The sequence below is a fragment of the Limulus polyphemus genome, unplaced genomic scaffold, assembly GCF_000517525.1.
Source record: "Limulus polyphemus unplaced genomic scaffold, Limulus_polyphemus-2.1.2 Scaffold1099, whole genome shotgun sequence".
NCBI classification, from domain to species: domain Eukaryota; kingdom Metazoa; phylum Arthropoda; class Merostomata; order Xiphosura; family Limulidae; genus Limulus; species Limulus polyphemus.
Genome location: NW_013666709.1, coordinates 298,160 through 309,445, shown reverse-complemented (window position 1 = coordinate 309,445; position 11,286 = coordinate 298,160). Strand labels below are relative to the sequence as shown.

General features: G+C 32.1%; 1 protein-coding gene across 4 annotated transcripts in view; it reads left to right on the top strand.

Moving 5' to 3' along the window:
• The window catches only part of LOC106462125 (serine protease nudel-like), a 24,865-nt gene extending 13,643 nt beyond the window's left edge, over positions 1 to 11,222 (top strand). For 3 of the 4 annotated variants that reach the window (XM_013922014.2, XM_022389280.1, XM_022389282.1), the window contains exons 7-14: positions 383 to 481; positions 1,339 to 1,412; positions 1,920 to 2,094; positions 3,690 to 3,866; positions 5,989 to 6,104; positions 7,851 to 7,990; positions 9,302 to 9,455; positions 10,967 to 11,222. In XM_013922014.2, coding sequence (XP_013777468.2) covers positions 383 to 481; positions 1,339 to 1,412; positions 1,920 to 2,094; positions 3,690 to 3,866; positions 5,989 to 6,104; positions 7,851 to 7,990; positions 9,302 to 9,455; positions 10,967 to 11,112 — 1,081 coding nt within the window. In that variant the 3' untranslated portion in view covers positions 11,113 to 11,222. The remainder of the gene's footprint in view (positions 1 to 382; positions 482 to 1,338; positions 1,413 to 1,919; positions 2,095 to 3,689; positions 3,867 to 5,988; positions 6,105 to 7,850; positions 7,991 to 9,301; positions 9,456 to 10,966) is intronic. The other variant, XM_022389281.1, reaches the window with a different exon arrangement.
• The last annotated feature ends 64 nt before the right edge of the window (positions 11,223 to 11,286 follow it).

The following is an 11,286-nucleotide window of genomic DNA, read 5'->3' as shown; positions in this document are numbered from 1 at the left end:
TAAGGGCTGGCTTTAAGATTTTTTAAAGATAGACCAATAGGTCCCATGTTGTCCCAAAACATTGTTATGTTATACTCAGTGAATGATTCAGTACAACCACATTATTATTTAAGTGCAGTCTTCTGCCCTGTTTATAATGATATTTAATATTTTTTCAAGTCCATGACAAGTATTCCAAGTATTATTGTACTAATACTTTTAAATGAAATTTGATATAATTGGTTAATTAATAACAACAAGTTGGCTTCAGTATTGTATAATTTATTTTAAAGTACATAAGACTTGGTAGTATGTTTATTAGTAGCTTACATATGTTCAGTAGTTTCATAATAATTGTTTACCAATCAATAAATAATTTCTCCATTATTAATTTTTTTTAAAGATTTGTAACCAGTATAATAAAAACAAAAGATATACATCCGTGGGGTTTGTCCTACTTTGAAGTGGATCTATCTGTATCCGAAGCTGAAATTCTAATGAGGTAATATATTTGTGGATACATTTTCACAGGATGAATTTAATCATTTGTATTATGTTTTTATCAAATTGTTTACTCTCTATCTTCATTCTTGGATTTTACTCTCTCATTCTACCAGTATAAGGAACTTCTTTTCATGATAGTTAAAGTTTTATCAGAGCAAGATATATGTTTATTGGTCTGTTCATTTCTCAAATTATAAAACTGTTTGTTTTTTGTTGTTTTTTTTTCTTCATTGTCAGTTGTGTTACACTCTGATGTATGTGTGTGTGTCTGTGTATTTTCTTATATATGTATACAATAATAATAAAGGCTGATAGAGGTTTAATTTACAATTGATAATTTACTTTATCACAGAAAAGTGAATCTTAATATCTCAGCTTCCATTAAAGATAAACCTCAGTTTATTGGAGAGGATGTTACAGCATTCAAAATGATTGCAGTCTGTAAGAATACATGTAGAACAAGCACAAAAATAGTTTAAGATGCCTAGTAGTACTGTGCCACTTTCATCTCTGTATCTTTCTGATGACATGTGTTCATCACCTGTAAACCTCCAAGCTGATTTAATATGTAATATTTATGAAGTTGATTAATATGTTTTTATGCATCATATTTTCCATAATTTGGGGGCCCCTTGTGACTCAGTGATATGTCTGAGAGCAGGTTTCCAGACCCACAGTGGGCAGAGCATAGATAGCCTATTATGTAGCTTTGTGCTTCACAATCAAACATTATAAGAGGAAAAAGTGAAAGAAATATGTGTGTTATTAGTTATTACTCATGTTTAGCTTACTCATATCTACACCTGATGCTATTTTTGATTCCAGATTATACTGATTTTCTTTTTCACTTTACAGTTCCTCCGGGCATACATACCGATCTACACTGTGTAAGACAAGAGATGTAATCTATTTATCTTGCTCAAACCTTGGTAAGATTTTAATAATCACCTTAGCTTCAGATATTGGTTTTTTAAAACTACAATTTGTGTTAACGTTGAATTATTGACCTGCAGCTCCCCCTATTCCCATTTATTTGTCTTATCAAATGTTTTTAGCAACTGAGTTTAGTTCTTTGCATTCAACTCCTGTTCAGTTAGGTAAGAAAAATAACAAAATATATGGAAGTCAATAATCAAAATTAAACATTATTGCACAAACAACCAATAGTGCCATTCTTTGATCAATTAACTAATAAGAATTTTGTATATCAAATAATAATGGTCTTTGACTTAATATTGATCAGATGCAGTTGATAATTAGTTTGGATTTTTGCTTTGTTCCCATTTAATATTAGATGCAAGTTTCTCAGCTTAAACTTTTGTACATTTGCATGTAATTGACAGAAATTCTGTAAACTGAAGTAAATAAGATTTAAAAAAACAGAAACTCTGAGTTAATTGCTCAGTTTAAGGTGGCTTAAATGGATATTTTTATAGAATGTGGTGTTAGACCATTGTCACAAGGCATACAAGGACGGGTAATTGGAGGCCAGAGTTCTATGGTTGGTGCTTGGCCATGGCAAGTGGCACTATACAGAGAAGGAGAGTTTCAATGTGGTGCTGTGCTGATTAATAATCAGTGGCTGGTTTCTGCTGGTCATTGTTTTTATAGGCAAGTTATTCTTTTCTTTCCAGTAATACTGCACAATAAGTTACTTTCTTGATAATTCTGTTTTATGCAGAGAATATATTGGGTAATAAAACTTTTTTCATAACAGTTTGTCTTAATTAACTCTTTTTATTTGTTTATTTTATTGAATATTCTACTCTGCATAGAAAAGTAGAGACAACTTTTTCATTTATAGTAACAGATACGTTTTATAATCCCCTTTTTGCCGATCAACACTTTCAACTTTGTGTTTAAGCGTAAAATGTATAGTTTTAGATTACAGTTATTTTTTTTAATTCAGTACTTTTCCAGTACTTTATTAGTGGTTTTAGTTTGATCAGTAAACCCATTATTGGTCTTTCATAACCATGTTGTTGACTCTATACTTGTGCCATTCTAGACAATGCCTGTTTTCTCATTGAACTTTTGGTTTCTAGTGGCAATATAAGTTAGTATTGATAGATTAAAGATCCAATAATCACATATACAGATAAAAAGAACTGTTACAAGTTAATTTGACTGCTTGTCAAATTAACCTGAGAGGACAATACTCACAAGATCAATTGAGAATTTAAAGCCATTAACACAGACTAGAAACAGCTTTTAATGTGTTCTAACTTTGTGTTACATTTTTTACATTTTTCTAAGTTTAAATGTCTCAAGCATTTTCAATTCAAATTTATTTCTAATTTCCAGTTAAGGATATCTGTTGCTTATATTTCTTATTTTATTTGGACTTATTATTATCTGAAAACAAAGAAAAATTATTTTTTTTGACTCATGAGGATTCCACTTGGAGTCTGTTTTGCATCAGTTTTCTGACACATTTTTAGCTATGGCATAGCAACTCAAAGAATGGCTTCCAAGTTTTTTTTCAAGAACCAACTTTTAGCTCATAGCACCGTCATCTCTTGACTCATTTGAGATTTAATTAAAGTTTTGGACCCAGGAGGTCAGACCCCTTTCAATTGATGTATTTGACCATGCCTAAGAATTTCAACTTGAGGATAGGCTGGTAAAGATCCCGATGAATAATAAAATCTAATCAGGTACGTGCACCCCACGCTTAGTATAGCTAATAAAAAGAGAAAAAAAAGGTCTCATAGAATAATTTACTCCAATTCTGCCTAAAATAATTTTAAGTGCTGGGGCTATTGAGGATTCCCTCTTGTTCTAAACTGAGAATCGCAATCTGTACTTCTGCTCAGCTCTGGGTCCATCCCCCACCCCCAGTGACTCAATGGTAAGTCTGATGGCTTATAATGTTTAAAACTGGGTTTCAGTACCCATAGTTGGCACAGCACGGATAGCCCATTGCATAATTTTATGCTTAACAACAAACAAAAACTTCTGAATCTAGGCAAACATAAACTTAAGCCTGTACTCTACACATTTGTTGCTCAAGTGTCAAAAATTATTGGTAATATTATAGCCAAAATTCCTTATATTTATACACCAAACTGTTTGAAAAATAAATAAGATTTTTATATCAAGTATTTTTATATATTTGTATTTATAGTGTTTTTAATAATAATAGACACATTTTGGTTTGTGTTATAGCCTGATCCTATCAAATAAAAGTAGGTTATCACTTGCAGATCACCATCAGCATATTGGGCAGCAAGATTAGGACTTTTAAGAAGAGGAACACGTGTGCATTCTCCATTTGAACAAGTTCGGCGAATTTCTCATGTAATAATTCACCCAGATTATGTGGATAAAGGATTTATCAATGATATTTCCCTGTTGAGGTTGGAAAAACCTGTCTTATTCAGGTACTCTGGTATTTGATTATTTAAATTATACTGCCAAATAAAAGTAAATTAGCATACTCAACACATTTCTCAGCAGATGTGTAAATGTATTTACTTTATTTATTATTACACTGATAATTGAGAAATATGCTGTGCAAGACTAGTCTTTGCTATTGTAGTCATGTAAGTAGTTAATATGAAAAACTGATGCCCTTACATTCTCCTTAAAAGCTTTAATAAGCATGACAGTAGTAAATCAATTAAAACATGATCCTTAATCCATACTTTTGGATATCACAATTTGCAGGTTTGTTTTGCAAACCTTCAATTTACAAACACTTATTGATTATAGGTCACTATAATTGATTGTGGACGTGATATTGTTGTAAATAAAATCATGCTGAGACAAACAGGTTCATACACTGAAAATATAATAACCATTTGGTGTCCCTGTAAAAAAAATACAGTATTGTAAGTAACTGTGCATATCTCATGCCCTTGACCAGCCATGATTATGTGAATAAATGTTTAAAGAATACTTGCTGCATTTATTTTTAAAGTGACTCAAATACTATTCTTTAGTAACTGAAGTATTATGCTTTAGTAAATGTTCTGTAAAGGTGTTTATAAAGTTTATTATTGCATGATACTATAGATGGTTAATTACATTTTATAAGAATGAGTTGTGTGGAACATTGCAGTAATGTATCACTACAGAGATGAGTCATGACATGACAGGTTACATATCTAACACCTGTATACCTTTAGTTCACAATTGTTATAACTTATTTTTTCACAATGTATTTTTTTCACTTCAAATTTGAACCCAAGACCTGGCACATTTAAGGCAAGTGCTCTAACAACTGAACTAAAGGGTTAACCCAGTAGCATTTGCTAGTAACTTATTTTTTATAGGAACTCAAAGTACTACATTCTTCCCCTCTCACAAGGTCTGCCTGTGGACCTAATTTCAGGGTTGTAGTACAACCACTAGTTGGGCTCCAATGTGGTATTTTTTTTACATTATATATATATATATATATATTCATGCCATAAATTTGAACCAGAGACTTGTCACATGTCAGGCAAGTGCTTTACCAACTCAGCTAAAGGGTTAAACCACTAACGTTTGTTAGTAAATCACATGCTTGTCAAGTTTTCTAATTCAGCTTCAGTGGACATTTGTGTCTCTGATCTGGTTAAATGTGTTACTTGAAACAGAATTACAAGCTGAGGCAGTGACAGCTTATGTATACTTTGGTTAAATGTGTTACTGGAAACAGAAGTCCAAGCTGGGGTAGTGACAACTTACTTTGGTTAAATGTGTTACTGGAAACAGAAGTCCAAGCTGGGGTAGTGACAACTTACTTTGGTTAAATGTGTTACTGGAAACAGAAGTCCAAGCTGGGGTAGTGACAGCTTACTTTCGTTAAATGTGTTACTGGAAACAGAAGTCCAAGCAGGGGCAGCAACAGCTTACTTTGGGTAAATGTGTTACTGGAAACAGAAGTCCAAGCAGGGGCAGTGACAGCTTACTTTGGTTAAATATGTTACTGGACACAGAAGTCCAAGCAGGGGCAGCAACAGCTTACATTTGTTGTCTATCCTTAATTCCTGGTTTATGGAAAGTTTGTCAAAATGTGTAGTTTAAGATTGACCTTATTATCCATGATTCTTCACAGAAGTTTGTTTCTATGGAAACTGTAGTATCTGGCAATACCATATGATAACAGCAGTTAGAATGGGCATGATTTATGATGGAGTAAACGAGTTGCAGAGACACTCCAGTATTAGTATTATTATTTAGTAGATGTTTTGTAAAGAATGTTTGTTGCCTTTATTGTTACAGTGATGCTCAAGTACTAGTCTTTAGTAGATGTTTTGTTAAGAATACTTGTGGTATTTATTGTTGTAGTGACACTCATATACTGCAATAATAATACATTTGTTGCTGGAATAAATCACTATCCTGAGGATGGCTTTGTCTAAATAATACATGTAAGAAAACCATCAGTTCCATCCACAGGGCTAAAATGATATCCATGTGGGGGTAAACTCATTTTATGTGTCTAACTATTATTTCATTCTATATCTCAAGGATGACATTCAATAATACCAGTTTTGTTTATATATGTATCTGTAGTGACTATGTACGTCCAGTTTGTTTGCCAAGCCCTGAAGATGCAAAAAGTCAACAACAAGGTCAAATGTGTACTGTCACTGGGTGGGGAAAACTGTTTGAGATTGGACAGATATTTCGTAAGTTCTCCCTAGAAATGATGAAATATTCAAGATTTGTTGATGTATGTATAATAGAGTGTAACTATTTTTTAATTTTCATGCTAGTTGAACATTTTACTTTTTGTTACAAGTAGCATTATATGTTTTAGTGTTACTACTATTTAAAGAAAAACATAATAATTTAAGTTGGTTTTTACTAATAGTGTGAATATTACACAATAAAAAATGGTCAATGAAAATATACTCTATTGAATAAGCTTTATTTGATTACATGTTGAGCTTTATTCAATAGTTGGTGATACTCACTCAAAGCTATTTGCAAAATAATACAAAAAACAGAAATAAGGGGTTGAAGTTAAAGAATGAGATTTTTAGGGTATTCATTATGCAAAAAATGAAAATGGGGCTTCCTCATAAAGTAATGACATTTATTGTATGAATGAAAATCCAGATATATAATATCTATTTCATTACCAATTAATAATACAATAAAAAATGTATTGAAAAAAATGAGTGTTTATTGTTATACAAGCAAAAGTACCCATCCCCAGTGATGGGAAAAGTTTAAGTTAATCTATCAATTTAAATTATTTCATGGACTTTGAAAAAAGTTAATTCTGTTGGACTCTTGGTTTCACTCAGAGCCAAAACTCTGAGCTACTTATACTGTGAAAAGTAATTGTTGAACATTTCAGTCATGCTAAGAGCCACTCAACAATAACATATGGTAAATCAACATTTTTATTTTTTAAGTTACATCTCATTTGGAAATATGAGTGATAGTGTGATTAATTCCTAACAGTTTAGTGTAGAATATCCTGCTTGTGAAATAAAATTTGGCATCAACATTATTCATGATTGTTCTCCCATATTTTAAAAAGTAAATTTCGAGCTTTACCTGCGTGCACAGCTTTTCAAGTGAAAGATACACGAACGCTTGACAGACACTACAGTTTGCAGTATGCATAAGGTTATACTAAAGTACTTAAAATATTAAATGAAACAGATTCAGAAGTACATGCAGTACCATGTTGCACAGCAAGCTATAACATTTATCCCAAAATGGGTTTGTCAGTAAAACATAAACAAAATGCAAAAAAACTAACACAGCAAGGTCCAACAAGTAGATGTTGTATTGAGTATCAGAAACTGAAAAAAATATATATATATACAACCTTCAGCTGCTCTACTTTTCTCAGAGAAAGTCGACTAAATTGTGCAATAATTATTAGTTTATGCAGAAAGTTAATGGCACACATCACAGAGAGAGGTATAACAGTGAACTGTGCAATGAAGGTGAGAAGAAGAAGAACTGTTCTGAAGACCTATTCAATAGAGTTACATCAAACTTAGATTTTTGTAATAATTTGTTAATATGTCATATCTATACCTATAATAAGCAACCATAAAATTGCTAAAAAGTTACATTTTTTCTCTTTGATTTGATGTATTTTTTATGTTTGTGAAGTTCCCTTTGTTGATGAAACTGAATAACATATAGAGGACAGAAACAAAGAACAACCAGTCATTGTCAATCAAAATTTGAATGAAATCTTTTATTGATAAATCATTACACAGAACTTAAGTCAATTGAAATTGTTGCTCTTAAGATATCTTGGCAACTTAGATTTTATTTAAGTACTACATACAATCTGTTTCTTAAATACTTTTCTTATTTCGATGAACAATATACTTATAAGTACTGAAACTTTCAGTGTCTATTCTTTTAAGATCAACCTTAGCTTTTCCGTACTTTATTTTCAGCGGACACTCTCCAGGAAGTTCAACTACCAATGATTTCTACTGAAGAGTGCCGTAAGAAAACATTCTTCCTACCACTGTACCAAATCACAGACAATGTTTTTTGTGCTGGTTATGACAGAGGAGGTCAAGATGCTTGTCTCGTAATGGATATTTTATATTGTTAGAGAAGTTAGTGCGTGTAATTGAAATAACACATCAGTAATACAAAGATTAAGGAACTTTTTTTTTAGCAAGAAGAGCAGAGGAACTGTGGCATCTTTTATGTGAATTTGTTAACACTTGAGTTATGTGTTATATGTGTTTCATTGAACACATCGTTAGTAGATGCTTACATCATAGTTCTACCATCATAAGTATGTATATTGCCATGAACATATATATGTACAGGGTGATTAAAACAAAAACTTTATTTATAATATTATTTATTTATTTAAAAATTACTCATACTAGGCCAGCTAGGAGAACAAAATTTTAACCAGAGAAATGTTCAAGGTTCTAAGTTATATTCAGGAAAGTTTATCCATTAGGGTATTTCAAAACCATATCACACTGCATACTTAATTTGTTTTTCTTGGAAACTAGCATTGCTTTTCTTTCTTTTTCATTCTGTCTCTTTCAACAATAATAGAATAGTGATTTGAATAAACTGTACATCAGTGGGTAGAATCTTGGAGCTGTTATTTCAAAATAGTACCAGTTTTACTTTAATCAGAATGCAATTATAAACAGAAAACTTATAAGTGCTTTAGAAATGTTAGAAAATTAATTCATCATTCAAGACAGCTGGATCTGCAAGGTATGATCCTAGTACTTTGTAGTATCTTTATCTACAGAAACAGTAGTGGAGAATGCTCAAAATATTCAAGACCAAACTGTTTACCATGTCCAAACTTACCTGGATAACATTTGTGATTGTCACTATGCTTCTTTTGAAATTACATTCTCCTAGAGCAAGTAGTTTTTATGATATAATCATGAATTCATAAGTTTTTATAACCACCCTGTGCATTTACATATCTATACATATATATCTATATATATGTGTATATATATCTACTGATAATAAATACATATTTTTGTGACCACAATATGAAGCTTCCAAGAACATTATTTGAAGAATGAAAAGTGTTTTCATCATAATAAAGAGTGATATATGGAGATACACAAGCACTATATATAACTCTAAAATATATATATCTACTCAAGCTAGGTATAAATCTGCCTGTAGCACATTCTTCTGCTTTTTGAAATTCACTGTACTTCTCTAGGTATGGTATAAAACATAAATAATGTCTGGAGTGAGATCACACCACACCTTTAACTAGAGACTTGTAATGCTGGTTGTAGTGTGAGGAAAATGTGTATTCATATACATATCTATTACAAATAAGTAATAGAATATACTGAGTTTAAAAGAAGGGTTTTTAATTGCTTTTTTTTTGTTTTTTAAGGGAGATTCTGGGGGTCCATTGATGTGTCCAAATTCAAATAGACACTGGACTCTTACTGGAGTGACCAGCAATGGTGATGGCTGTGGAAGACCAGGAAGGCCTGGTGTATACACAAAAGTTGTTAACTATTTACAGTGGATTAATTCATTGCTGGGTAAATTATAAAGTATTGTGTTACTGAATAAAAAGATAACTTAAATCAGTTTTATGAATTATAAATTGGATTTCTAAGAACACATGTAAAAGTATGCAAACCCTACATACCCTACTTTCATAAAATATATACATATTTTGAAGGTTTTCTAAGTTATTATTTAGAAATCCAGTAGAGCTCACATGTTAGATTCTGTCTGAGGTGTTACTTTCTTTAGACTGTCAGGTCAAGGAAATTATCTACTGTTTCATGGAATTGTTGCATTGTTTTCTGCTATGTGTGGACTACCTTGTAGCTGCTACATGGATCAGAAATATTTTCATCTTTTGATGCCTGTTTTCTGATTGGATATCTACAGAGAAAATATGTGTTGTGAATGCAGTTTTAGTGTTTTTGCATAGTCATTTCAATTTTTGGGGAAGAGAGTTCATTTTACATGTGTGAGTGCCAAGATTAACTGACAAAGTCCATTCCTTGTTCATGTATACCCCATTCCATCTGCTAATCATGTGAATGCCAAGACTCACTAATGAAGTCCAGTCCTTGTCCATGTATACCCCATTCCATCTGCTAATCATGTGTGAGTGTCAAGATTTAATGACAAAGTCCAGTCCTTGTTCATATCTACTATTTTCTACCAACTAATCATGGGATAGTGCCAAGACTCTCTGACAAAGTCCAGTCCATGTGTACCCCATTACATCTGCTAATCATCTGTGAGTGCCAAGACTCACTAATGAAGTCCAGTCCTTGTCCATGTATACCCCATTCCATCTGCTGATCATGTGTGAGTGCCAAGACTCTCTGCTGAAGTCCAGTCCTTGTCCATGTATACCCCATACCATCTACTAATCATGTGTGAGTGCCAAGATTCACTGATGAAGTCCAGTTCTTGTTCATATATACTCCTTTCCATCTGCTAATTCTACAAGTGTCAGTACTCACCAACAAAGTTCAGTCCTTGTCCACCTATACCCCTTTCCATCCACTAATTGTGTACACTACTGTTTATTTCAATACATTATAATTTTTTTATTTCCCAACACAACAGTCACCACCTTCCTGATCAACTACACTTCTGTTTTTTTAATAACTCATTTTCAAATTTCAACATTGTGTTTTGTCTCCATTATTCCATCTGTAAAAAATCACTACACCTGTCTTTCAACATATTAGATCCATTGACCTCTAATTTTTGCAGAGATCAAATGACTGTGTGCTAGGTGTATCCTTGAATTACCACATGTTTTATAGAAACAATTATCCATACTCCTAAGTTTGCATATATATTTTATAGGGATTTAACAATACTTCTTAGCTTCCATGTGTATTTTATAGAAACATTTAACAACACTCCTAAGTTTGCTTGTATATTTTATAGAGACATGTAACTGAAATTTTGAGTTTACATGTATATTTCATAAAAAAGATATTTTCAGTGTTTCTATGTTTTGCATGTACACCTTGTAGGCAGATGGATCTTAAGATAGCACTTTGTTATTATCATATAGCTCAGCCTTTTTCTTTGGACAAAGAAGATCAGTGCATAGGAAAGCGATGCCCTCTAGGGCTGTGTCTAACAAAAGATAAGATCTGTGATGGTACAAAGGACTGCAGAGATGGATCGGATGAATTGCATTGTGTCATGAGCGTGTAGAATATGAAATTAACATTGCAACTGTAACTACTTTAATTTCTTTCTAGTAACAAAAATTTAATAATTTAATATATATACACCTGGAAAAAAGTTAAGCACCCCCGTGTTTTTTTCAAGTGATTCAGATTCGACGTTCTTGTGACTGATTATAAATTACCATTCAATCTAAACGTG